Below are 27305 nucleotides of genomic sequence, written 5' to 3'. Positions count from 1 at the left end.
CGGTCGGATGTCGTCTTTCCTGGCCGGATAGTGTGTGTAGAGGAAGTTTTGTTTTGCGACTTTTCCGTCCGTTTCGACTGACTGAATATTAATTTAACGTGCTTAATTGAGCAAAGTTACACAAATGAAAATAGTGTGAACTGCATTACCGAAAACCGCTCCAGTGTTCATTAATAAAATACTAGTTCAGACTGTTAGAGGCGGCGCAGCTCTACACTTCAGTAACCCGAGAGCACCTTACTGCTAAGCTAACGTTACCTAGCTAGGCAGCGCGGCTAACGTTAGCTTCTCGTCTGTGTTCTGTTAAAGGGGATCTCTGAGTTAAGGAAGCCATGGGGAACCGGGGCATGGAAGACCTGATTCCCCTAATCAACAAGCTTCAGGATGCTTTCAGTTCTATTGGCCAGAGTTGCAATTTAGACCTTCCTCAGATTGCTGTTGTTGGTGGACAGAGCGCTGGAAAAAGCTCAGTCTTAGAAAATTTTGTTGGCAGGTAAGTTATTGTTAATAAGGTTAACATTAATATTTGGATCGCAACATATTTTTTTGTGTTATTAAAGATTTTTGAGTTGTATAGCAGATAGCTGTGTAAATTCCATTTGCGGTTAAGCTATGCTAACGTAACCGACCAGCACGGTTCGTCAGTATTAAGTTAGGCATCTCTTGTCAGTCTGTATTGATAGTGCAGACTGGTTGCTGGTTGATCAACTTACGTGGCAAATCAGTGTGCCCGCATAAGAGCTTAATGTTAATACAGATAGGAAATATTTTTTATTATTTTACGTACGCTTTAAGTGTAAACTTTTTATTTTTACAATTTCATCTGCAAACCATGATAGAAGCATACGTAAACACCCACTTTAGTAAATATCATTAGTAGAAGTTGAATATCCCTTTTGTTTAGATTGTTACTTTGATAATGGCCAATATTTTTTTTTATTTTTGACTTCTGGCACAGAAGCACTGTCAGTTAATATTCTGTGGCTTGATGGCATCTTCACACCAGGCTGTAATCTTAAGATACAATAGTTTATTGGACGTAAAGCCAGTCACCTTTTTCCTCTGTGGTTGTTGACTTTTGCAGCTGAATTTATTGCAATTGGTTTTTATTTAATGCATTGCTTTAGACTTGTGTGAAAATACACACTCATCAAAATTCTGCACAAGTTTACATCTGTAGCAGATGCAACTTCCCATAACATCTTCCCCTTTTGCTCTTTTGTTGTTCTTTTGCTTTGGCCAAAGTTTTTGAAAATAAGGAAACAGGTTGAATGTCTTTCCCTTTTAATATATTGAGAATCTTACTATTCAACTGCCTGATCTACAACAGCAGTGAATGACCTCACGTTGCAGAGAAAGAAAGAAAACCAGGTTGCACCTTGAAGCGTGTTTAACAGGTTTCTGCTCTATTTAGAGAAACTCTGTGTGTTTGTAAGCCAGCCCAAACAAAGATCACACAATAACACATGCGCACACAGGCCAGTCGACAGAAAAAAGGAAGTAGATTGGCTATTTAGATGGCATGCAGACAGACCTTTGGTTAAAAACATACTGGGGAGAGCATGTTTTAACACTTCTCAGGCAAGATAACAAAGATGGATTAGACTGCAACTCAGTACATGTAATTCACATGAGTGGGAGAGCTCTTGACACATATCAGTTAAAATTAACATGAGAGACTTCATTGTCACTTTGATATCAATTCCTGTTTGGCTTCCTGCTTTCTGCTTGTTGCCAAAGTTAATACTGAAAAATTACATGAGCATTATGAATACATGCTATGGCATACACACATTTTTAAAATCCTACTTTTATTATATCTGTAGGGAATGTACTGCCATGCTGTTGAACTCATTGGCCAACAAGGTGGAACAGTAGAAGTCAAATTCATAGCTACAAGGTTAAGTTTTAGCCTACTTCAATCTGGAAGTACTTAGGGAGTTGCCGCATAACACTATAACAACAGGTGCACTCATAAATGTGACTCATTGTTGATCTAAGGGCTTGTTTGAGCTCAGGAATTGCCAATGCCTAAACATTTTACCATGCATTTCTTTCATCTGTTACTCAAACCTACGTGTGTTTATTGTTGTATGATAATTGATCTGCAAATTTTCTGTGGTGATAACATACTGTAACCATGAGCACCGAATTGCTATGACATAACTTGCTGCTTCACTTTTTAACTGGCAAATTTTCTGCCATTTAAATTTGCGTATCTGCCATCGATCATTGCACTCTCATCACCACGCAGCACATTAGTTTCTGCTTTCCTTCTCTAGCTGTGATGTAGTGAAGGGTAAAGCAGACCACAAATCTTCTGCACTGAAATGTGACTGGGTGCTGAAGTTTCAGCCTGTTGTTTGTAAACTCATCTTAATGACTCATACACGAACATTTTACAGACCATTTTTTGCTCTGTAGTTAATGCCTCTCAAGTGTCGCAGTCATGATTATCAGCCCGAACAGGTCAGGTTGGATCTTGTTGATGTGATTTGGGCCTCTGTTCCTTCGAGTTTCACTGCCTGGCCTGCATACCTTTCTGGACTAAAGCTAATCAAATGTGTTTTTGTTTTTTCTGTGTGTTTCGACACACTTTTGGTATGGGTGTGTTTATGTGTGGTTGTTTAGCTTTGTGCTTAGGCAGTCTTCTAATGGTCCTTCTGATGAGATTTAGTATGTAAACTAATTACATTACATGCAGTAAAATCTGCTGTGTATTATCATAACTGTTTTCTGGACCATTTTCCTGAAACATGCTGATGTAACTATTAACAATAACAAAACTTACATTCCACTCAAGTGTGTCAGTGCTATGGCCCTGATATTGTACATGCAGATTTAATGGTTGACATCATCAGTGTTATTAGTTACACCTGTGCTTTTGTATGACAGTTTAAAACATAAACTGTGGAAAAAGGTCAAGGAGGGATTTCTTAGAAAAACTTTCTTGTCTCTAATTGGTGCTATGTGCACACTTTAGGGCTTCTTGGAATATCTTGATTAACTTCTTAAGTAACACCAAGAGAATCAAAACATGTAGATGTCAAAAGAATATAACACAAAGTTAGAAAAAATATCATTAGAGCAGATACAAGATGATGAAAGTATACTTGTGACTAGAGGCAAGGTTTTAGTGAACCTGCTAATTTATGTTGAATTATTAAACTGGATATTTTACTTGCTTGTCTGCACTTGAATGCATTTGTTATTGGATTATATTGACTCCCAGTTTAGAGATAATGATCGAGACTTTGTTTCTGGCTTTGCTGTGATATCATTGTCTCACTGAGTAAAGACATATCTAGCATTTTAAGCTGGCCTGGGTGGAGGCTGTTATCAGATCTGTGGAAAAAAAAGATACAGAGACCGTTTTTTTAAAGTGTCAGAACAGGTTAAGGTTTTAGAAGATCTTTATTAAAACTGAATTAATTGTGGCAGCTTTGCTCTAATTGCTTGGCACTTTACTCCAGGATAGCGCACATGGCTATATAAAGAAATTTGAACAGAATTGTCCAACAGTTTGGATACTCGTATGTAACACAGTAGATATCCCTGTGATGAAAAAATATAGACAGCAGAGTGGCAGAGAGTGAAGGGATTTTCCACTAAGCAGTCAGATTTTGGAACTGCTTGAAGAGGCTTTGCTGCCTACTGATGCCTCTTGATACCCACAGTGACAGACTGTGGTGTGGGAATGTGGGTAGTTATAATTATATGTTCATTGCCATGCCATAGACCATAGGATATATCCCATCAAACCACAAACACATCTTTGTGTACGACACCCTTATTATCCACAGTTTCTCACACCGCTTTCCGTGTTTGAAAATGAGCCCACTATAGACTAGAGGAAAAGGAGGATCAGATGTGGGCTACAGCTGCTCAGAGTTGCCTGTTTGCTACAGACAGATGCTGTTGACGCAAATAGGCAGAGGGAGGGGAGTTGATGCTCTTATTCTCTCCCTGCTCTGCTCTATCTTGCTTTTGCTTTCTCTTTTGTTAGATGGAGAGAGGCTCACAGACTGATTCTCTTTGCTTGGCCATTCATAATGCATGAAATGATACACAATCTGTTGAGCCTCGTCTATCATTTACAACGCATCAATAATGTATTCCCGGCTTCTTGTTTTTTTTCAATATGGCACGGCTGTTTATTCAGTTCTGGGGACGAAGACTTTCTGGTTCAGTTATGCTCTTGCATTGTACCTTCTCAAAAGAACATTTTTTTTAGATTATTGTGTGTTTTCACATGCACATTTTTGCTGCTTTATTTTATTGTAGTGGCTATTTGTGGAACCAGTGCCGTGAGGTTTGACTACTGAAATTCCACTGAGATGTACCTGAAACTGGATTGATGCGTCAATACAATAGCGCTTTTGAAGCGGCTGTTCTTGCTGTGATCTCTAACTGGCATCTTACTGCCATTTTCTACTTTCAGTCTGTTTAGTTGGTCCTTTCCCCAGTCAGTAGTGGCTTTGATCTTTATCTCCAACTCTCTGCCTCCTGCTCTTAGTCATCCAGGGCTTTCTATACTGTCAAAGCATGGGAACAAATGCCTGCATGCTTCCACATTATGTGCATGACACAGCACCAGTGGTGAACAGACCTGCAGGTTTTTTGCTGATGTAAGGAACATCCAGAATATTCCCTACTGTTTACCACAGGAGCACAACTTAGGAGTGGGCATCTTTTCTCGTGTCCTGTGGCTGACACAGTGCTTCTTGTCTGAAGCCAGAAAACTTGCTGAGTGCCACCATAGTCCCCTCAGTCTATTAGGTCTTGCAGAAGAGAGAAAAAGGAGAATGTGGGTTAGTGACATCATCGCTGCTAGAATTGCTTCAGGACCATGGCTGGTGATTACAACCAGATTTAGGATCTTTGCAGAAGGAGCATTCAGAATTGGGAGGGGAATTCAGAGTACTGGGTAGTGGAGCCTCTTCTGGCTGCTGACTAAGCAAATTTGGCCTTGTGGTTAAACATTCCTCATGTTACATGTCACTTTACAAGCAACAAACAATCCATCTGTGGAAACATCTCAGTAAAATACCCACAGGTACTATCAGTGTCCTGAGCAGAGAGTTGTTCCATTATTTGCTGTATGTGAAGCAGCTCTAGGATTATTTATTAAATGACATCATCGTTGCAGCCTGTTCATTCAACATATGAAGAGACCTTTTTCAATTCATAAATGAAAATAAAATGTAATATATTGAGTGTAGACATACAATTTGCAATTTTTATTTTGTGGATTTTCCCAACAGCAAGATAAGTGGGTGTACATAAATTGATCTTTAAAGCTCTAATGATAAGAGAAAATTACTTTGTCACATTTGATTTGTTGTAAGACAGTTTGGAGATGTGAAATTCCCCTGTGCCCATCAATTTACCTGAGACTTTGCTTTGAAAATGGACACTGGGTGTAATGAATCATTAAATATTTTCCTTGACTCACTTTCTTACTCTTTTTAATTGCTTTGTCTGATTTTGTCTTCCACCTCCCCTGTTTTACCCAACATGTCCTTCCATCTCTTGATTTCTTTTTTATATTTTTTTTTATTCCCTACCATAATGGTGTTTATTTATTTTTGCTCACTCAGGGACTTTCTTCCACGTGGATCAGGCATTGTGACCCGCAGACCCCTAATTTTGCAATTGGTCAACAATAAAGCAGGTGAGTGTGCCTGTCCTATGCAAAGCCACTTCCTTTTATTGCTGCCCTGCATATGACCTCTCAGTCTTAGTGCCTGAAGCTAAGCATGCTGTCTGCTGTGTGCTACCTTTATAGCTTTAATTTTTTTTTTTTTTCTTTTCTGACTCATCTGTTCCTGTTTGTTATTTTCTGTCCCTGTGCCCTCCCATCCTGTACATCACATTGTCCTTGTTTGTGTAGAATATGCTGAATTCCTGCATTGCAAAGGGAAGAAGTTTGTGGATTTTGATGAAGTGCGGACGGAAATTGAGGCGGAGACGGACAGGATAACAGGCTCCAACAAGGGCATCTCCCCCATCCCAATTAACCTAAGGGTCTACTCCCCACATGGTAATGGGCCAAACACACATACATACATGCATGCATGCATACATACAAACATACATACTTATAATTATTTACACATTTGTAAACAATATTTTAGAGACAATAGATCTCTTTCAACCTTACTGATATTTGCCCACTTTTTATACCATATCTATTATTTTAATATTTTATGAGGGGTTACCAAAAAAAGCTAAATTGGTTATTTTATGGATAAATGATTTCCCAACTGAATTATAAAATAATGTAATGCATCACTGTATGTATTGTTATTTTTATGACTTTATGTGTGTGATATTTTGAAATATATCATTATTGTGCTTTGGACCAGTGTGGTTTTGGTAGAACATTAGTAAATGGTTGCCACAGGGAATTCAGGGTTGTATAAAACCTCAGTTGACATTTTTTTTCATGAGGTAAAGTACAAATTAGGGAACAGCAACAGTCTGCCATCTTGAAGGCTTCCTGTCACCCATTAACATGTTAAAGTGAGGCAGATAATGTGGATGATTATTGAAGTTTTTATGAACAGAGAGGAAATTCTGAGGAAGTTGACACAAAAAATTGTAGTCTATATTTATCTTTAGTTTGCTAAATCAAAGAATACACTAACAACACCTTAAATAGGCTGTGCGTTTTCTATTGGTAACTGCCTTTTTATTGAGACTTTTCTTGATTAATCATTTATTTGTCTCACAGCCATAACTACCTGGGTATCCCTTGAAAACAATGTCTGAAATTACTGCTGTGACTTGATAACTTAACTTTGCTAGAAAAAGTGGTTTGGGAAAAACATTACTTAAATGATCAAAAATATTTTGTGGAAGAATCTTGTGAACTCCTTGTCCTTGTCCACTCAGTGCTGAACCTGACCCTGATCGACCTTCCGGGAATGACTAAAGTTGCTGTTGGAGACCAGCCACCAGATATAGAGCACCAGATCAGAGACATGCTGTTGCAGTTCATAACCAAGGAAAGTTGTCTAATATTGGCTGTCACCCCTGCCAACACTGACTTGGCCAACTCAGATGCTCTGAAGATCGCCAAAGAGGTGGACCCACAGGGTAAGCATGCAGCTTTTTAGTAGTCCATAAGTCAAAGAGCAGGCATATGACACAGTGTAAGAATGTTTTTACTTATTCTGTCCTAGGCAACAAAATCACATTAAACATTCTATCTTATCATATCAATTAGGTTATTTTTATTTGAAGCATTGATTAGAAAGTGTAGATTAACTTTTAGTTACCAGACAGTCTAACTGCATTATATAGGACTATGGCATAGCTTCATTTGCTGTTCTAAAATAAAGCTTTGTATTAGTAGTACATTAGAGCTTTTTGCATCCTGTCCTGGAAAACCCCTGAATTGCTTAACATTCTCAAATTGATAAAAACTAATAGTAGCTTCTCAGTAATTCCCATCCCTAGCTGTGCAGTGCCAGTCCAAGCCCGGTAGAAATTGGGGAGGCTTGCGTCAGGAAGGGCATCCGGCGTAAAAACTGTGCCAAATAACAAAAATGCAGACAATGATCAGCTGTGGCGACCCTGAACTCATGGCATAAGCCGAAAGGACGGGGGGGGGAGTAGCTTCTCAGTAAGGTTGGAATATATGCAAAAAAGATTGTCAGTCATTAGTCAAAATAACTGTTACAGTATATTTCCGTCATTATTCTTTATCTGCCATGATCTCTTCCTTATATTCTATTGTTTGTGTTTGAGCTGGTGAAACAAATTTGATTTTGCTTTTTTGCTTTGCTGGTTTGTGTTTCTAACAAAATTTACAAATTACAAATGTTACAAAGATTTACATGGATGTTGCTGAAAAATTTCCAAACAAAAGATTTAGTTTTTTTTATTGTTTTTTTTTTCTTTGACATGTATTGCAATATTTAAAAAAAGCAGGAATATTTACTTAGTGACTTTTTTAGCTCAATTTGAAGTCCATGTAAACACACTAACTGACCTACGATGGGAAATCTCTACATAGGTCAGTGAAAGCCTTTACGTGGATTTACGTAACCAGGTTACTCCCTCACTACTTCCCTCACTCGGGGTGAAATGTCATTTAAATAGGAAATCTGGTTTCCGAAATCAGGTTAAGCGATTAGGGAAACTTGGTTTCCCCAGGTAGAATGGCTTTCTCCAACTGCGTATGTGCATCATAAAAGGCTGCAGACAGGAACATGTAGCTGAGTGAAAGACTAAATGAATGTAGATATCATTAATGGGGAAATGCTGCATCATTTTCAAAGTCTGCGTAATGTCCAACAGCTTACACAAAGTTCCTTATAGAAGTCTAAATGAGTCACTCTTTCCTGCTTTTATAGAATTCTGAGTGTTCCCATTGTAGATTAGCTGCATGTTTCTTCCTTTTTTTTTTCTCTCCCCCTGCGCTGTCATATCTCATGCAACAGAACACACAAACTATACAGTTAAAATCTGTGTACCAGGCTTCCTAAATAATTTAGAGGTGGAGGACAAACCACATTTCTTAAGAGCATGTAAAAATAGTTTTCTGCTTGCCCAAGAAAGCTGAATTCGCTGAGGACCCGTTATTTAAGGGCATGTAAACGTAGTCTGTAAGTGCAGACCATTTACAATTTAATGCTCCATGTTATTCTCACCTGTGAACAAGACACGGAGATACTTACATTTCTTCACTGGAGCCAGAAACTAACTTCTAATGCATTACTGGTTACAAACTGCCTGAGTGGGAGCTGAAGAGTGTCTGATAAAGCCATGAGAAACATATCGTCTGCACAGAGTAAAAGGGTGATTCTGAGGTCTCTACAAAATCCAAAAACAATTATTTTGCATATCAGTTCGTATTATTCTATAAAACATGTGGTAAGCAAGATACTGACAGGTATTCCAAGCGATGTAATTACACTTTATAATTTTGTGCAGGTCTGCGTACAATTGGAGTTATAACAAAATTGGACCTGATGGATGAAGGGACCGATGCAAAGGAAATCCTCGAAAATAAACTGCTGCCACTTCGTAGAGGTGAGGATCTTAAATGCACACCCACACAAAGGCACATTTACAAACTTTATTTTTGAATTGAGTGATTTATTTCTGTTGATGTGTTCAGGGTACATCGGTGTGGTGAACCGTAGTCAAAAAGACATTGATGGGAAGAAGGATATTCGTGTTGCTATGGCTGCAGAGAGGAAGTTCTTCCTGTCCCACCCAAGCTACAGACATATTGCAGAACGAATGGGGACACCACATCTACAAAAGACACTCAACCAGGTCTGCTATGAACTCTAAGTTTTTACATTGGGAAATATACTTTAACCTCTACTGTGTTACTAGTTCTCTAAAATAATACTACTACCTCTGTCTCACTCTAGCAATTGACCAACCACATCAGAGACACATTACCTGGTCTGCGCAGTAAGCTGCAGAGTCAGCTCCTCTCCCTTGAGAAAGAGGTGGAAGAGTACAAAAACTTCCGTCCAGATGATCCAACACGCAAGACCAAGGCCTTATTGCAGTCAGTGCATTTGAAAATTGTTGCTCATAACATTGTAGCATAAATGTATTTAAAGTGGGTGTTTTTGAGTTATGTCCATTCCACAGTGTGAATGTGTCTGAGATTAGTAAACTAGGAGCCAGGTAGATATACCCTCGCTGGCTATTTCATTAAGTATGCCTATACAATCTAACACAATCCAAAAGATCAGCTCTGCCACAAATTCTTTCACCATTCTATTTTCTAATGTTGTGGCCACCCTATTTAAAATTAATGAGGGGTCCAAAAGATCACATAATAATATATTGCACTCCAGTGTGACTCTACCACCCACCATGACCTCAATAGTCAACTCATATGACCTCAATAGTAAACTTAAAGTAGAATTATCACCTTTCTGACATCTTCTGTGAAAATATGTTAAAGCCATGTTGATTCCACATCTAATACAAATACTAATATAAACATAATATAATGTCAATTCCATTGACTAACTTTACACGTTCCTTTCATAAATGTGTGTAGCGTAAGTTCACCATGTATGTTTCTTGTTATAAATTCTGAATTTAGATTATTTTCAGATCATTTACTGCCGCAGTTTGGGACAGCAGTGCATTTATTAGTTAATATGTTTTAAGATAGTTGCTAATACCGCTAGCGTATGGAAATTTGAAAGTTTAACAGATATTCTATAAATTGTTATTATGGAATGTATTATTTAGAATATCAAAACAGGATTTCCAGGCCTATGCTTTATTTTATTTATTTATTAGTTTTTTGTCATTTCAGATGACTATTAGATCTCTTTCTGTCAAAATCACATGGCAACTGTTCAGCCAATTATCAGATGCTTTCCTATGTTTAATCAATCACTGTGTGTGACTATCTGTTGACCCTTTATCAGGATGGTGCAGCAGTTTGGTGTAGACTTTGAGAAGTGTATTGAGGGCTCTGGGGACCAAGTGGATACCAACGAACTTTCGGGTGGTGCCAAGATCAACAGACTCTTCCATGAACGCTTCCCATTTGAACTAGTGAAGGTTAGTGTGACATTTAGTGTTTTATTGATGTAATGTTGCTGGCTGTGAGAGTCTTCATAAAGATTAAGCTACTCTAATCTATTTAATTATTATTATATTATTTGCATCTTCCCCCTCCTGTCCCTCAGATTGTGTTTGACGAGAAGGAGCTAAGGCGAGAAATCAGCCATGCAATCAAGAATGTCCATGGTGTTAGGCAAGTGACAAAAAACCTGCCTGATTTCCAAAGTAGACGCTCACAGAGCTCAATAAATATCTGTACTCTGTTTCTACATTGAATGCTCCTTTACCCACATGCTTTGCTTTTCTCTCCTCATCAAAGCTTTTATTCTTCTATAATTCCAGTTTTTATAATCTAGCCTTGCCATTACAGACTACAATTATTAAAAGTGTTGTATTCAGAAAGTGATTTCTACTCAATTTGAAATTTATTTTCTTTATTCTACTTTCCTCAATTTTCTTCCAATTTTCTTGTCTCCTCTCCACTGCAACACCACCTACTCGTTTTCTGTTTCTTTCTGCTGAAACCTTCAATTATTTTGAGGTTTTGTGTTACATGTATCTTTGTGCACCACATTTGTGTTGTCATGTAGTCCTTGTTGATACTCTCCTGTCTATCATATCTCATTTGTGGTTTTGTGTTTAATTACATTTCTTTTACATAATCTGTTCTTCCATTTAGTGTCTTTAATTTTTTTATTTTCCTTTCATGTCACATGTTAACTGTTCCATCTGTCTGCCGCTGTGCCTCTGTTTCTCTGTGCATCCTCAGAACGGGGCTGTTCACTCCTGACCTGGCGTTTGAGGCCATCGTGAAAAAGCAGATCGTTAAGCTGAAAACACCCTGTCTCAAATGTATCGATCTGGTCATTCAGGAGCTCATCAACACAGTCAGGCAGTGCACCAACAAGGTACTGCAGGTGTCCAGCATCTCCTGACCCGGCTGAGACATAGGGCAGGGGCAGCCAAGGGTGTGGCTGAGGGTATGCTGACACAGAACTTTAGGTCACATCTGGGAAAAGTCTACTGATCAGTTAGATCTTATATTTTAAAAAAGGAAATGTTCTGTGCAGGCTGCCCTCAGCTCTGCCTAGCCCACTGAGCCCTGTGTGCAGGCTGTGCTGTCGTGTTGTGGAGTGTTGTGACAGGTGAAGTGTCGTCATAGAAATGAGATGTTTCAGGGACTGTCTGACAGCATTTCTGGATCTCCCCGGGACAAGCTGCAGGTCTCACAGCACCATACATATAGCCACTAAAACACTGGGTTGACTGAGTCAGTTTTGCCTTTAGTTGGAAGTGATCTTTAAAAGTGGAACTGACTAGTAAGGGATGAGGATGTGAAAAACCTGTGGCTTGTCCTCCATGGCTTGATTTGTCTGTCAACAACTAGAAATGACTAACTGAATGAAGTCTGTTTCTCTTCTCATTCCTGTCTGTCCTTCCTTTCTCTTTTCTTGATCTCTGCCTATCCCTCTCTCTCTACCACCAAAACCAAATGCAATATGACCCCGTGACTTTTCAGAACGGGGCTCTTCACCCCTGACCTGGCTTTCGAGGCAATAGTAAAAAAGCAGATCCTCAAACTCAAAGAACCCAGCCTCAAATGTGTGGACCTTGTGGTGTCTGAGCTCACAGCACTCGTCATGAAGTGTGCCGTTAAGGTAACCAGGAACACACTTGCTGGGATGATGAAAGATATTGTCTTTCTCTGTAAATGTGTATCTTAGCCATCCAAGCTCAATGGTCACTCCAATAAAGTCAGGTAGAATCACCCCCCCCTTGCCATATCACATCTACATCTTATCCTTTAAATGTGTATATTGTCCCACCCCTACTTCCCTCTCACTTCTCGAAGTCTCCATACAATTTAGAATTGACAAAAATTGTGAGCTTAACCTCCACATTTTGTCTGACCATTAGCACCAGCTTATTTTTTTTTCACTTCTCCATGGCTTCCTCTCTCTCCTCTTGCCCAAAACCATTCTCAGGTTGACAGTCTGGGCAGCGCAGAGTCTTACTATGATCTCCCTCACTGGCCCACGTGGCAGTCTGATATCTGCTGAACCAGGTGGAAGGAGAGTGATGTTAGATGATCCAAATAGCCTATGTCCTCTGTGGGCAAAGTAGGAGCTTTAAACAAATGTTTCTATCGCAACAATGCTCCACTGCCATCATGTGGATAGTGGAAGGTGTTACATTGCAATTAAAAATTCATCATACATCCATAAAGTTACCCTTCTCTCAGGTTTACCTCTGTCTCCCCCCCATTCTATCACTCATTCTGCCTTCAGTAACATCAAATATGAAATCATTCAGAGATGTTTTACATGTGTTCACATTTCAGACACTCTTGAATGTGCTTGTTTGATTTTGTCTTTTTTGAATTCTTAAAACACATGACTTAGTGGCAAGCTGAAAGAGTTACCATATTTATTAAAATTTTTCTGAAGACATCTCTGGATGATATTAAATGTGCTGTCACCTTTCGACATTGTACTTAAAGTTTGTGTATGTGTTGGACTGTGGTTGTCTGGATATGTGGGACACTAAAATGTCACTTGACTCTCTTTCCCCTTTCTTTGTTTTCTACTTATTTTTACTTCTCACACCTGTTTCTCTCTGATACTTATTGGTAAGTCTTATCAAGCTCAAGCGCACATGTAAGCATGTGTGTGTGTTTGTGTGTGTGTGTGTGTCTTTGTTCAGTGCTGCAGTTGTGTATTGTTTTGCATTTCAGCTCAATTCTTACCCCAGGCTGAGAGAGGAGACTGAGAGGATTGTCACCACCCACGTCAGAGAAAGGGAAGGAAAGACCAAGGACCAGGTCCGTAGCTGGGAGGGTTGAATAAAATAGACAAGTAACAGCTCTGGTCAGCCTCAGTTGTTTAACTCTCTCACATGTAGGAAAAATACAGTAAAACTATATTTTATATGTAGCGCCACTCCACTCCAGTGTTGTGTTGAGATATTGGTGGGACAACAACTCCAGTTATTTTATCAGTTGAACAAAAAGAATACCACAAGATCTAACAAAGGTCCTGTTGACGAATGACACATTCACCTATTATTAGCTGCTATAATGTGTACTTAGTCTATAGTTTCTTTAGCCACAACTGCAGGTTTGCAAACATCAGACAACTTTTACTTCAGCATTTATCAATTGGAGAACTGTCAAATTTACCATTGCTGCACAGAGCTGTTATCCTCTTGCAGTTCTTGTATGTGTCTATTTTCAATACACCTCAACACTTCATTATAGTTGCCAAAGCTGAAACAATTATGCAATGCTTTAATTTAGTACATTAATAGGGCTTAGGTTGGCTTCATAGTTCGATCAAGTAAGTTTGCACGAAACTTGACTTCTGCCAATTGTTCGATCAACCACAGGTACAACAAACATATTTTCCAACTTCCTGTTTTATTCAGTCATTCTTACAATTACGTATATCAAACCTAAGCAGTGTTCTGTGGAAAAGCACAGTGGAAAGTTGTTGTATGTTTCAGGTTTAGTGCATTTGTGTCACTGTGGATACCATCATTACGGTGGCTTTCCGAAGCGATCAGATCTATTCACATTTTGCACACTTGATGGTGTTATAGATTCAATTGTATATGGATACAGTAGTTTTTCTTTTTTTTTTTACTGAGAAGTCTACACTACAGGGTTTAGTCACGCACAGTGAAAGTGAAATGTGTTTCCATAAAGTCAGAGAATGTGTGATAGAACTGCAGTTGGCACCTTTAAAATGAGAGGTGAGACCCAACAGTGACATGATAAGAAGAGGAATTATTCAGACCTGTATGAACTTAGTCTGAACTAGGGTACCCCCCCACAACATAAAAAAAAAAAAAAAAAAAAAAAATTTAAATAACAATGTTCTGTTCTATGAAATGTTTCCAGAACCTTATTCTTGTCATGTAAGAGAAGCTTTGAAAATGGAATAAACTCCATACAGACACAGTCTAATGAGAGTTTCGGGTTGATGCCAGCTCTGTCAGGCAGGAAATGGGTCATGTTGAGATGTAGGATTTATAAAGCAAAAATATAGACAAAGATTATTCTTACCTCCATCATGTTTTAGTTTGGCTAATTTTATATATAATCTTTCTTCTTGTTTAGTTGAAATGTCAAAAGGAAATCTTTGTAATGTGGGCACTCTGTAAGTGGTGTTTTGTAATTTCCCCCCCCTCTAATTAAGGTTCTGTTGCTGATTGACATTGAGCTGTCCTACATCAATACCAACCACGAGGACTTCATCGGGTTTGCTAAGTATGTATGCATCTTCTTTGCATGTTTTCAGGACCAACCTACAGCTTGTTGTTGGTGACCCCAGTTTCAGCACAGGCATTTTGATCTTGAATGGCTACATGTTGCTTGTTCTTTAAGGATGTATGGTTTTACAAAGGAAAAACCCTGTAATCCTGGAACCCTTACCCATCGATAAATGTGGGGCTCAACTTCAACACTACTGAATCATATTGTTGTGTGACATATGGTGCATAGTATGATGTAGCATGCCAAGTATTGATCCGGTGACATTGTGGCATGTGTCTCCCTGGGTGGGGGCGGGGAGGGGGGTGGTGGATGCCACAGTGATCAAGATTTCATCAGTTGCACACTTTTTATCTTTCTGCATGCAACAATACTGCTCCCCTTCAAACATATTCAGTCAAGCAAAACTTGATTGTATCCCAGATACATTTCTTTTCTGCTGCAGGCAGTTTGTCACCTGAAGAGTACTTACTCTACAAATGGACAGAGCAGTGCTAATGTCTACATTCACATGCAGCTGATGTTTTGCTAGAAATGCATTTGCACACTGCAAAGCACTTACAGGATTTTGTGGTGTATGTATGTGGTTTAGAGTTCATGGTTGAATTCACATAGTCCCCAGTGTAGCAGTTACACTAGCATGTATTTGAGTGGTTCTCCTCTCTGTGTGGATCATGCCATCAATTGTGTAACAAAGGAAGACCCCATGTGTGCGTGTGTGAGGATTTATGCCTAATCTCTGCATGGCAAGTGGATGCTGTAATGTTTCAGAGGTAAGCCAGGGTTGTGTAACGGTTCTCATAACGTCACTTTCAGTCTTGACTACAGAAGGTTGGATGATGGTAGCCTCCCAGGGTACAGCAACAACAGGTGGGCTGACAAAAAAGATGTAGGCTCGTGTACAGTATGTTTGAACTTCCATGTTGTCCAGATTCCTCTACATCCCACTAGAGTAATGAATGCGTGCAGTACTTTATTGATATCAATGACAACTTTAAAAAGGTTCACTTTGTCCCTACTGAAACCAGAAAGTCGATGTACATTAAAGACTATAAAATAGGAATGATAATATCATCAGTATTTCTGACTTTTCTGTCCTTTTCTGTGCAATGATAGTGCCCAACAGAGGAACACATCAGCAAACAAGAAGAGAGCCATGCCCAACCAGGTACGTTTTTTCACTCAGCCCTGTCTTTGTTTTTTATAAATCTAATATTTTGTCACCCTTGACTGATGCCTTCTATAAGCAGCCTTTTAACTGTGTAAATGTATCTGATTACAGCATAATTTAGCCCAAAGCCATTGATTTATTTTGACCTATTTGTTTCGTTAACATACCTCCACTGTGTCTAGTCCCAGTCTTTTTCTAATCGACATATTGATTGAACTGACTGGTATTTGTCCACAGTGTTGTAAAAGTAGTAACTCTCCTCTTGTATTTTTCTTTTTTTTATATATATATATATATATATATATATATATATAGACTGATATTTAGCCTAGTTTGTTGAACTGTAATTTGTGTTTGTAAGATCTGGAAACATGATGATAATAATACTGGTAACAAACTTAAAAGATTGAGGTTTAAGTCAGGGAAGAGCTGCCTAAATGTCCCTGCTTTTCTGAAACAACTTATTATTTCTATGTCTCTTTATTAATTACTGTTTGCATGTGACCCAGGAATGTTAATCAAAGCAAACTTCACGGTTAATCACACAGTTATTTTGGTTGTTTTGTTGCCTTCCCATTAACTCACAAACCTCTTTTTTTTTTTTTTTTGTACTGAAACTCAGAATTGTATTGTGCATGGACCTCGCGCATATCAACTGAGCAACAAATATCTCATAACCAAATTGTGGTATACTTGAAGTAATTTTAATTGCATGTAACTCTCTTGCTCTGTCTCTCTCCCTCTCTACCTCTCTCTCCCCCCTCGCTTCCCCACTTTCTCCATATGTCTTTTTCTGGCTGTTTTGTTTTCTCCTTTTAAATCTCTTAATTTTTATAATGTCACTTTATTTTATCAAACCTCTCTTGAACTTTCCTTTTCTACTCTTTTTGTGCCTTTTTCCATTCAAACCTCAACCTGTCACCCTTTGTCCTCTTCTCTTCGTACACGTCATCTGTCCCTCATCATTGCTTGCTGACTTTCTCATTTCGTTTGGCTATGATTTTATACTACCCCCCTTTGCTTTAATTTCCCGTCCTCTTTCTATTACTGCAGGGTGAGATTCTGGTAAGTACCTCACAGATTTAAACCACACCCTGCCAGGGGGCAGCAGGGGTAGGCCATACAGATGAACTGAGGCTATCACACATAGGTCAGCATAGGTGGTTAGTATAAGTACAGTAGGGATAACAGGATATGCATTTGACTCCTGCAAATGCTGGAGTTGATGCCCTTCTCTGTAATGAGTTGCTCTACTCCTCTGCAGCTTGGAGGACTAGGAGAGCTTCACGAGGTAAAGTTGGAGCCTCCAGACTGATTAAACTTATATCAGTTCGGATTATTGCATCAGCACATAGCTACAAGTAATTTGGAGCTGTCTTTACAGTAACACCCAGCACATCTACTCTCGTAATTCCTTTCAGTTTGATAGAAAAGTAATTGTCTTTTACTATACACTTCTGGATTGTTACTAACATTTTTCATCAAATGTTTTGAACGATGTATGAATTTATTCACCCCCACAAAAAGTTTGTTTGCAATGTGTGTTCTGTATAAGAAAACTAATGAGAGAACAAGCAAAACATTCACCACTGACTGTGGATAGCGTCGGTTCTTGTGTCTCAAAGGTTATACCTCTGCTGCTGCCTCATGCATGGTGACTGAAAAGTTTGCCTTGTGAGAATCATCCTAAATGTTATTGGAGACAAAAGGGAGGGAGTGGCCAGTGATCAGATCAACTGCGCAATACTCATATTTCATTGATTTATTAAATGTTTTTGCATTAATATTTTGTGGGTTTTTTTTTTTTTTTTGGATGAGATGCATGTTTAAAAATCTGTGGAAAACAAAACACTTTCTTTAATAGCTGTTCAAATTGTATATTTTTTTAATTCCTGTGACTGGTCATTGCTTTTACGATATATTTTGGTGATTTTTATATTTTGGTGATTATCAGAATTCTTTTATTGACGTCACTCCTAATTTTAATTATTTTTTTTTTTCATTTTTTTAAATTTTGCATGTTTGATTCTGAACATATTATTTACTTTGCTTTAAATCCATAAAGTTAATCTTAGATTTTTTTAATTAATTTTTTTTTTTACAGAAATTTATTGATAACCTTATGATAGCTGTCTAACACTGGCAAATACTGAAACAAAAGCATCTCATCTGTGACACCTTCGCATCTAATAGTTACTTTTCTAATGTTAACGTAGTTATAACGTTTACAACTGACTTAAATACAGGGGAATTGAAACTCTTCCTCTTCCTCGCTAAGGCAAACTACCAGTTCTTAAGCTCTTATGCTTTTGCCTACATCTGCCATGTTTGTGTTGGCACCTTTGAACTAATGACATTTTTTTGTTTTCATAACTTACTCCATTCCTCTGCTGGATAGAGAGGGAGTTCAGAAAAGAGGCCCAGATCTGTCTTTAAAATGGACATTTCCACTTATCCTTACTTTTTTTTTTTTTATTAGAATTTGTTGTACTTGCATGGGACTTTGGAGAAAGTCCCATGCAATAGCTAAGAAGGCTCATCTAAAATGCATGGTTTATATTCTGGAGAGTGATTCACTCAGCTTGGCCTCTCATTCTGATGTATTTTCTCATTGTCCATCTCCTTCATAACTTCACTTTACTGTTTTCTTTGCCATTTCCCGGCATACATTTAACTAACTTTAGCAGTTAATAGCTTCTACATTTAACTCCTTTGATGAATTAAAAATTCTACTTCTTTACCCTTCTCTTTAGTACTGGCTTCTGTCTGTTTTTCTTAACAATTTATAATTCCCTCCTCCTTTTTAACCCGAGTGCAGTAATTAATATAAATATTATTATTAACCTTAATCCTTTTTTTATTTTTTATTTTTAACCAGTGCATAGGCTAGCTTTTACTTACCTGATGACGCTAACATACCGCCGTCAGCTTTTTGTCTTGAACTATGTGTTACGGCCATCATGGTCTGGACACCATCAGGTCCTGTTTGTTGGTTTAAGGATTTCTTTCTGTTCAGTAAAATAGAGCAAAAACTACATCTCCCTTCAGTATTTTGTATTCAGTATTACTGCATCTGGTGCGTTACATTTATCTATATTATACACATACATATATGTATGTGAGTATGTAAGTGCTTTAAGCTTTTTACTAAGTAAGTTTCTCATTTAAGATTTATGTGAAATGAAGCTTAATATTAAGGGAAAATATATACTTAAACAAAAATCACAGTCACCTAGTTGGTAAGAAGGTAAGATTTTATTAATATAATACTGATCCCAGTAATACGCCAACACTTAATGGGAACCTCATCTCAACAGTGCATAACCTGATTGATGAAGCTGTTTTCTGCCTTCCTCCTTGTACCCCACTCCCTACCACCCATTCTCTCTCCTAAACCTTCTATTTGCTGGGCAGGTGATCAGAAAAGGTTGGATAACCATTAACATCAGCATCATGAAGGGAGGCTCCAAGGAGTACTGGTTTGTTCTCACTGCAGAGTCCCTGTCCTGGTATAAAGATGAAGAGGTGAGAAGAATTTCTTTTCCAGTGTTGCATTTCACTGATAATACAGGCATATGGCCAACTAATGTAAGATGCCATCACAGGCTAGAAGTGTGTGCGTCCCAGCCCAGCCTAACCAATGTGCAGACTACTGTTCAGCTGTAGCCTGATGAACAGGTAGTCTGAACACTGGGCAGGCGGGGGGGTGTGTGTGAGGAGGACTCTGATGGGAGGAAGGACCCAGAGGTCATTGCAGCTGCAGGTCGCTACCCTAGGATAGAGTACAGAGGGCAGAGAGAGCAAACATTACCTCAATAAAACAATTGAAGCAAGTCAAATACATGGAAAAGCCTAATATTTTAGGATCAGTTCTTTTGAAATTAACAGTACTGTTTTTCGTATTAGGTGTATACTATGATTGTTCTTCTAAATAAAGCTGGATGTGACATATCCAACCTGTGCAACATTAGTTTAAACTGAATTGGGCACATAAATCTATATGTGGTTGGACTGCTTTCTCTTTTCAAGGTAATTGCAGTATACAAATAATCTGCTGTAGTTACATTATTGGCATTTGCTTGTAATATTATATGGATTATATATTATATGTACATAAAAAGTCTCAGTAACACAGAGGGACATACTAGTGCTCTGATTCAAAAGTTGACTTGTTTTAACATTAAATGCATTAGGTCCATAAAATAACCAGATATCCCTATATTGGCTTTACTTACCACTTGATCCTCTTCCCAAGGCCTCAGTCATATCCATTTGTTCAGAAAAACAAAAAGACCGCTCACTACTGCAATACAGCATTAAATTTGATCTCCATTTAAGTGGTCTCGATGTGCCTCAACACCAACAGGAAACGGTGCGTTTTTATGTTAGTCTCCTGCGAAACAGCAAAGGGAAAGAAAGAGAAGGAGAAAGGGAGGATGGTGGAGGCAAACTGACGTGGCAGGCGGGCTGAAATGTTCCAGCCGGGATCTGACTTTGGAATTTGCAGGAAATCGTACTGACTTACGGGGGGACGAAGGCGGGGGTGTGATTTTTTTTTTTTGTGTGTGTGTGTTTTTTTTTTGTTTTTTTTTTCTGTACACACAAGTGTACAGCTGCTTGCCCATGAGTCAACATGTACCTCTTAGTTTTTAGGCTGTTCATATCAGTATGGCTGAGAGCTTGTGCACACACACAAATACCATTATATGCTTGTCTAGATTTATGTATATTTTTGCAAGCAAATATACACGTGCAGTTAACTTTCCAGCTCTTTGTGTGTATGTGCGTTAGTGAGCGGTGGGGCCAGGGGGTGGTGTGGAACTGCTAGTGATGTAACTGTTGGGCCTTTGCCCACTCTGTTAGTGCAGACGTAAATGCTTCCAGATGTGTCTGCTTAACAGTGAAAGTTGGCACCCCAACCCCCCAAAACTCCTTTTTTACCCCCCCCACCCCACCCCCATCCTGCATGATATATTTGTCTGTCTCAAATTTGTGGTCGTCACATAGGAAATGAATTCCTTCCCATCTGGTCATTGATGGAGATGTGTTAAATTGCTCTTCTGTTTCTTTCTTCATTACCAAACTATAAACAAATGGTTACTTTATGCTGCTGTAACTTCACTTGTTGTTGTTCCAGGTTTCTTGGTGCTCTGTGTATGTTTGTGTGCCTGCTGTTAATAGACATTCCTTCTGTTGCATACTAGGAAAAAGAAAAGAAGTATATGCTGCCCCTGGATAACCTTAAGATCAGAGATGTGGAGAAAGGATTTATGTCAACAAAGCACGTCTTTGCAATCTTCAACACTGAACAAAGGTCAGTTTATGCTGTTTACTGCTGTTTTTTTAGCCTGTGTGAATGAATATCGACCCTATCTTTCTGTGTTTGCGTGTGTGCATGTGTACTTGATAAGCCCACTCACAAGCACTTGTGTTTGTCCATTGTTTATCTGTACAGGAACGTGTACAAGGATCTTCGCCAAATAGAATTGGCCTGTGAGTCTCAAGAGGATGTGGACAGTTGGAAAGCATCATTCCTCAGGGCAGGAGTTTATCCGGAGAAGGACCAGGTATGTAGATGGTACTAAGCATTTTTTTAACAGTTAACACATGTATGCCCCTTTTCACACTTTTGGCACAGCTGACATAATTGCTACATCTACAGAGAAATGCCACAGATACTATGAATATGCAGTTTTAATATAAATTTCTGTGCATCACCTTTGCTGTGTGTGATTGTTCTCAACAGACTGAGAATGAAGAGGCGGCCCCTGTAGACACATTTTCCATGGACCCTCAGCTAGAGCGTCAGGTAGAAACCATTCGCAACCTGGTGGATTCATATATCGGCATCATCAACAAATCCATCAGAGACCTTGTGCCCAAGACCATCATGCATCTAATGATCAATAATGTGAGTCCTCAGCTACAAATTAAAACAAGATCAATTAAGTGTCTGTATGTCTTGAAAAAACAGGGAAAAAAATCTGTAAGCACTGCTTTATATTCACACGAAACAAACTGTACAGTGTACATTGCTCTACCTTAGCATATTGTAATTTTGCATGTACGATGCCTGTACACTATTCCATAAAGTACATTTTTGTACAAACTGTATGTAAATCGTTATGTTTTGTTGGTATCGTATGACATGTATGTAAGCGGTCCGTTCTGTTGCCATTATCCATCAAATATAGCATTTTACATTACAGTTTTCTTCATAATGAGTAATCAAGGCACCTCCTGTTACGTAACATGAGCTGATGTATTCAGAACAACTAAATGTCAATTCATTATAGAGATGTGTAGAATATAGTTTAGGTTTCAAATTCATTTTGGTAGCAGTGTTGGTTGTGTGTTTCTTGTTAACACAAGGCCATAAACTGTAAGCCACTCATTAACAGAATTTATGATGAGTTCTCACATTAAGTTGTTCACTGTCTGTTGATAAGGTTTCATCATTCTAGCGTGCTCACTTAAAAGTTTCTTTTTTAGCAATGCAGCAGCTGTACAAAAACACAATTAACACTTTTACTATAACACTGAATATCTTCTTTTACACGCACGCACATATATATATAATATTTTTAAAAAATCAGTTTTGTGTTTAATGAATCCTTTCCTGTTCCAGCTCTTTACTTCTTTCAAATAATTGTTTATACCTTTTATTTAATATTTGGCCATTGCTTTTTTTTACATAAAAAAAAATCTGTTATTTGATCTCACCACCATCTGTGTTCTAATAATGCAAATGTCCCTCTGTAGTCGAAGGACTTTATCCACTCAGAGCTGCTGGCCTACCTCTACTCGTCTGGGGACCAGACTAGCCTCATGGAGGAGTCGGCCGACCAGGCCCAGCGTAGAGACGAAATGCTGCGCATGTATCATGCACTCAAGGAGGCATTGCACATTATTGGGGACATAAGTGCTAACACCATCTCGACCCCTGTGCCCCCACCTATAAATGACACCTGGATCCAAGAAGCCAGGTAAGATAAGGGATAGTGTAATTTGTTAAATAAGCTGTGGGTTAAGTAGGTGGAAGACACTCTACAATATCTAATAATACACCCAATTGTCCAATGTTGTAAATATACTTCTCTATAAAGGTGATATTCAAAGTGAACAGAAAAATGTGTTATGCCCACTATACTTAACTGATAAAAAGTTGCACATACACTTTTTGCCTGTGTTACTCATAGTCCGTGCATTTTAATTTATGTAAGAATGGCTGTAAAAAATCTCCTTGTAAAAGCTGAGATAAGAGTTCCCTCAGTTCTGTATGAGAATCAATAGGCTGTTTCAAGTAATATTCTCAGTGACAATTTAATTTACTTACATCCTCCTCTCAGCCCAACCCCTCAGCGTAGGCCGCTTTCTACAGTCGCACCACCCACTCGTCCGCCAGCTGTTCGGGGGCCAACACCAGGACCGCCGTTGAATCCCACCCCTGCTTTAGGAGTTCCACTAAACCCCTCTCCTGCATTTGGTGCACCTCCAATCCCCTCTCGCCCAGGCCAACCAATAAACGCCTTCAACAGCAGCCTGGATCCCTTTAGTGCACCTCCCCAGATCCCCTCCCGACCAGCTCGTATCCCACCAGGTGTACCCAGGTATGACTTCTTGATGATGTAATTGCAATATTTTTGTAAAATTTTGTCTAACACTTGTTTTAAAATCACAAGGCTAGTTTTTCATTTCTTCCTTTTTATCTGTATTTAATATAATTTCTTTACATTCAATCTTCTGTCTCTCTTAATTCTTTCTCCCTCTCTCTGTCCTCATGGACCCTCTTCTCTGTCTGTCGGGTTGTTTTGTTTCTCCACTTTCTCTTTGTGAGCATGTCTCACTCCTTTTTCTGTATATTCTCTCCTCGTTGCAGCCGAAGACCTCCTGGCGCTCCTTCTCATCGGCCCACCATTATCCGCCCTGCTGAGCCCTCCCTGCTAGACTAGACCTGTGGCCAAGCCCACCTAAATGTGTGTGTTTGTGTGTGGGTGTTTGTATCTGCACACTATAAGGCAGGGGCTCGTGGGGAGGGGCTGACTGATAATGTTGCATAATGGGCATCATCCAGCCATATTAATGTGTTTATTTAAGCAATGTTAATAAGCTGCTAATACTGTCTTTATCAGTGCACATGAAAGAAAGAAAGAAAGTCCTTAACCACTTGAATATTACATTTGACTGCTGTGGAAATTCTGTAATTCAAAGTAAAACCCAGCAGATCTGTGGGATACATTAGTTTCCATCAATGGGAAACAATGTATTAAATTTAGTCAAGAGCTTTTTTTATTGTATAACTTTATTTCCTCTGACAAAGTTCTTGGCGAAGCTCAATAAATAACTTATTAACTTTTACAGGCTGGCTTTCCTCTCCCCTCCTCCCACGTTTTTAGATTGGCCCAAATGCCCAAGTCTAGATCTGTGTGTAATAAACAGACTTAACCTGTTCTTTTACTGGAGTTTCATCTCCTACCTGATTTCATACTGGAAAAACAATAGCCTATTATAGTTGTTATTTTGGTGGTGTCAAATACATCTTTTTTCCCCTGTTATTTTTTTGAATGACTGTGTCCTTTTTAACTACTGTTATAAATGCAGCTTTAAAAAGTAGATCCTAATTGCAGCTAAAAAAGAGCGTAAAGAGACAGGGCAGGGTTGTACAAGGGAAGCTTCAGTTCTCCCTCTTTGAACTATTCTTCCACAATCAAAAGATGTCGGATTGACCATTATAATCTAAGGTCTTCTAACAGTCTAACCTTTCTTTGTAGTCTGTTGTAGTCTGTCGAACATTATGCACAAAAACCCGGTAAAGACAGACTGAAGGCTGCACTTTGTGAGGATCCTTTTCCCCACTAACTTGTTAATTGTTAAAACCATGTTTTTATAATCTCTTTAGTGTCAGTTAAACTCAAATGAGGCCTTTAGCTTGTATCTAAATTTACTGATTTATTTCAAACACAGAACACAGTACGGTTTCCTCTCAGAAAGGATGAAACTCAGTGAAACAGTGTGTAGATACGAATGGATCTGTGATTTCTCATATATAGATGATATTAAGCACTGAGGCGTGGACGTATCTCCTTCTGGACTTAGTTGTAAAGGACATTTATTATTGCTCTCAGTTCTATTTTATAGCATTACAAATTGTATATAGCTGGCTTATACTTGGGAGTTAGCACTTGTGTCTCTTAATTGCAGGGTTCATGAAAAAACATGATTTTGACATGACTAATGATTATAATCAATGCCCAACTTGAAAAATGCAACTGTATGGGGTCATATTGAAGGATGTACTAACACTCAACAATATGCTTCAGGTGTAGAAATAAAGATATTGGTAATCTCCTGATGAATTATTTATAATATGGTCATTGTAATTGTATAAGCTCTTTAGAAATACATGCTACTCAGCCCACAGTTTATCTTGGACTGTTACTTAGGGTTCTGCACTGTGTTGTGTGTTGGAAGGGCACTTGGGGCTGAACATATACACCAGTGATTATTTGATAATATGTCTGAATTGCTCTTTACCCATTTAAATTCCAATTATTTGGAAATTTGTAGGCGTTTAGGGGGAAACCAGTCAAGCAGGGTGTGATATATCGTTACTTCGATGTTTTCTGTTTATGGTTTTATCAGTAGAGGTGTCGAGCTGGTGGTGGGAGTTGTGTACGAAGGCACATCCTGTCTAAAGAAACTGCTTAGACTTTTTGTCACCACAGAATAGAAACTTAATAAGCCAACCTGACAAGACAAAGAAACTTTTTTTTTATATATTCTTCACAAATTAAGACTCTTGAGACAGAATGTGCTCGTGCCTCCTTAGCATCTCTCTACAGGCCTGGCTTTCAGTGACGGTGCCAGAAAGAGTAAAATATTCCTATAACAGTTCTGAGTGTTTAGATTGAATACCTTTCACATAATACACATAATGTAGTAATTTGTGTGTTAAAACTTATTGAAATTCTCTTGCCTGTCACTTCAGCCTACCCTTGAGAAGCCCAGCCTTTAAATGTCCTTAATTCATTAAGTCGTGTCAATACTGCCTTTCTCCCTAATTAATGTACCCTGCCTCTTTCCTGTTTCCCTCTCCTGTCTGGGGTGTGGTGGGATGGGTTGGAAACCAACCTGCAAATGTCTTTTCTTTTTTTTTTGCAAACCCTTGTCAAGTGCCTCTGTAGCATTTCATTGATTTTGAATAAACGGATGAACTGGTTTAGACACGAGAATAAATAAAGAGGTGTTGTGTACAATAAAGGGACTGGCTCTGGTGGTTGGTGTCTTTTTGTGTCTTGATCCACTCTCTTCTCTCTATCTCAGGTAACATAAAGCCCCTCCTAGTTTTCCTCTCCTCACTTGCCTCTCTTTCAAAATTTAGAGCAATACATCCTTATAGCAACCCTGCACTGGCAGGCTGGGTGCTTTAGAGGGGCATTGCTCAAACAATGGTCACTGTTACCTTGCATATGCATTTAAATAAATGTGAAGGGAAGAACAAAACATCAGTAAATTGCCAGTGTAATGACAGGCTTTTGCTGCTCATTACCAAAGATTAGATTATGGTATACTGTGCACCCAAAAAGAAAAACATTTCCTTTATTCTCTTACAGCTACAGTTACAAAGTGCTTTAATTCAGTGCTGTTTGACAATGTGAAAGTGTTCATATGTAGCACATTTTATACGAATTACCTATCGTTTACCGTTTCATGACATCCTTTTTAAAAAAGGTTATTTAATACTGACTTTTGCAGCTCATAGTATACGTTATCCCATGAGCTGTAAAATGATCAGTAAATGTGGGTTTGTGTGTCTAATATCTTCAGATGAAAGTTAGTCTCATGTCACAGTGATTGCCTAATTACTTATCCCCATTGTTCCCGTTACTGGATGCTATAGTGTTAACTTTCAAAGTGCATGTCTCAAATTTAAGAGATTAATATTGGTTGATTGTTCCTGAACAGGCGGCCAGCTCCCCGTCGAAACCAGTTGTGACCTTGACCAGTCTGCAGTGGACGCAAAATGACTTCAAGAGCAAGACTACAGACATACTACATTTGTTAATTCTTTTTTAGGTTTTCTCACTTAAAAAAACCTCGAACAATGCTGTAATGGACCTACGTAAGTGGTCTGACCTCAGAAAAAACAAATAATTACTGAGATGCATATCTTAAAACCAAATAAAAACCTTTTCTCTAGTGACATTATTCTAAAATAGAGCCGAGAACTAAATGAGAAATGTTCCCCAAGATGGCGGAAAAAAAGTTGCAATAGTGTGAAGTAATGTAACACAAAATCAATGCAGA

The 27305-nt window shown here is 38.6% G+C and overlaps 1 protein-coding gene and 1 long non-coding RNA gene across 7 annotated transcripts; one reads left to right on the top strand and one right to left on the bottom strand.

The window, feature by feature from the left end:
* Nucleotides 1-3: 3 nt before the first annotated feature.
* Nucleotides 4-27244, top strand: dnm2a (dynamin 2a). 6 transcript variants are annotated; one of them, XM_067476216.1, is made up of 22 exons: nucleotides 4-493; nucleotides 5601-5674; nucleotides 5894-6043; nucleotides 6898-7101; nucleotides 8944-9042; nucleotides 9131-9291; nucleotides 9393-9535; nucleotides 10419-10554; nucleotides 10683-10750; nucleotides 11327-11465; nucleotides 13292-13378; nucleotides 14754-14824; nucleotides 15644-15697; nucleotides 15944-15995; nucleotides 17052-17063; nucleotides 19413-19523; nucleotides 21203-21312; nucleotides 21454-21565; nucleotides 21745-21909; nucleotides 22761-22984; nucleotides 23348-23608; nucleotides 26964-27244. In XM_067476216.1, the coding sequence occupies exons 1-22, from the start codon at nucleotides 333-335 to the stop codon at nucleotides 26992-26994; spliced, it is 2625 nt and encodes an 874-aa protein (XP_067332317.1). In that variant the 5' UTR covers nucleotides 4-332; the 3' UTR covers nucleotides 26995-27244. The 6 variants fall into 6 exon arrangements, with proteins under 6 accessions (XP_067332317.1, XP_067332315.1, XP_067332320.1 ...); XM_067476214.1 differs by lacking the exon at nucleotides 26964-27244 and adding an exon at nucleotides 23878-26273 and having other exon boundaries at nucleotides 5-493; XM_067476219.1 differs by lacking the exons at nucleotides 11327-11465; nucleotides 15644-15697; nucleotides 26964-27244 and adding exons at nucleotides 12077-12215; nucleotides 23878-26273 and having other exon boundaries at nucleotides 5-493.
* LOC137099410 (uncharacterized) lies at nucleotides 19235-20473 on the bottom strand. Its single transcript, XR_010910750.1, has 2 exons — nucleotides 20234-20473; nucleotides 19235-19770 (listed from the first exon to the last, which is right to left on the bottom strand). It is a non-coding gene; the product is annotated as an uncharacterized lncRNA (long non-coding RNA).
* Nucleotides 27245-27305: the final 61 nt, after the last annotated feature.

This window comes from Channa argus, chromosome 15, assembly GCF_033026475.1.
Source record: "Channa argus isolate prfri chromosome 15, Channa argus male v1.0, whole genome shotgun sequence".
Taxonomy (NCBI): domain Eukaryota; kingdom Metazoa; phylum Chordata; class Actinopteri; order Anabantiformes; family Channidae; genus Channa; species Channa argus.
The sequence above is the reverse complement of the archived record's forward strand: the minus strand, read 5'-3'. Positions and strand labels throughout refer to the sequence as shown.

Bases quoted from the DNA above. Each gene is read 5' to 3' on its own strand.
- dnm2a (XM_067476214.1), top strand. From the start codon at position 333: ATGGGGAACCGGGGCATGGAAGACCTGATTCCCCTAATCAACAAGCTT. The intron at 10,751-11,326 runs GCAAGTGACAAA...GTGCATCCTCAG, and splicing joins AAGAATGTCCATGGTGTTAG to AACGGGGCTGTTCACTCCTG. The intron at 19,524-21,202 runs GTGAGAAGAATT...GTTGCATACTAG, and splicing joins CCTGGTATAAAGATGAAGAG to GAAAAAGAAAAGAAGTATAT.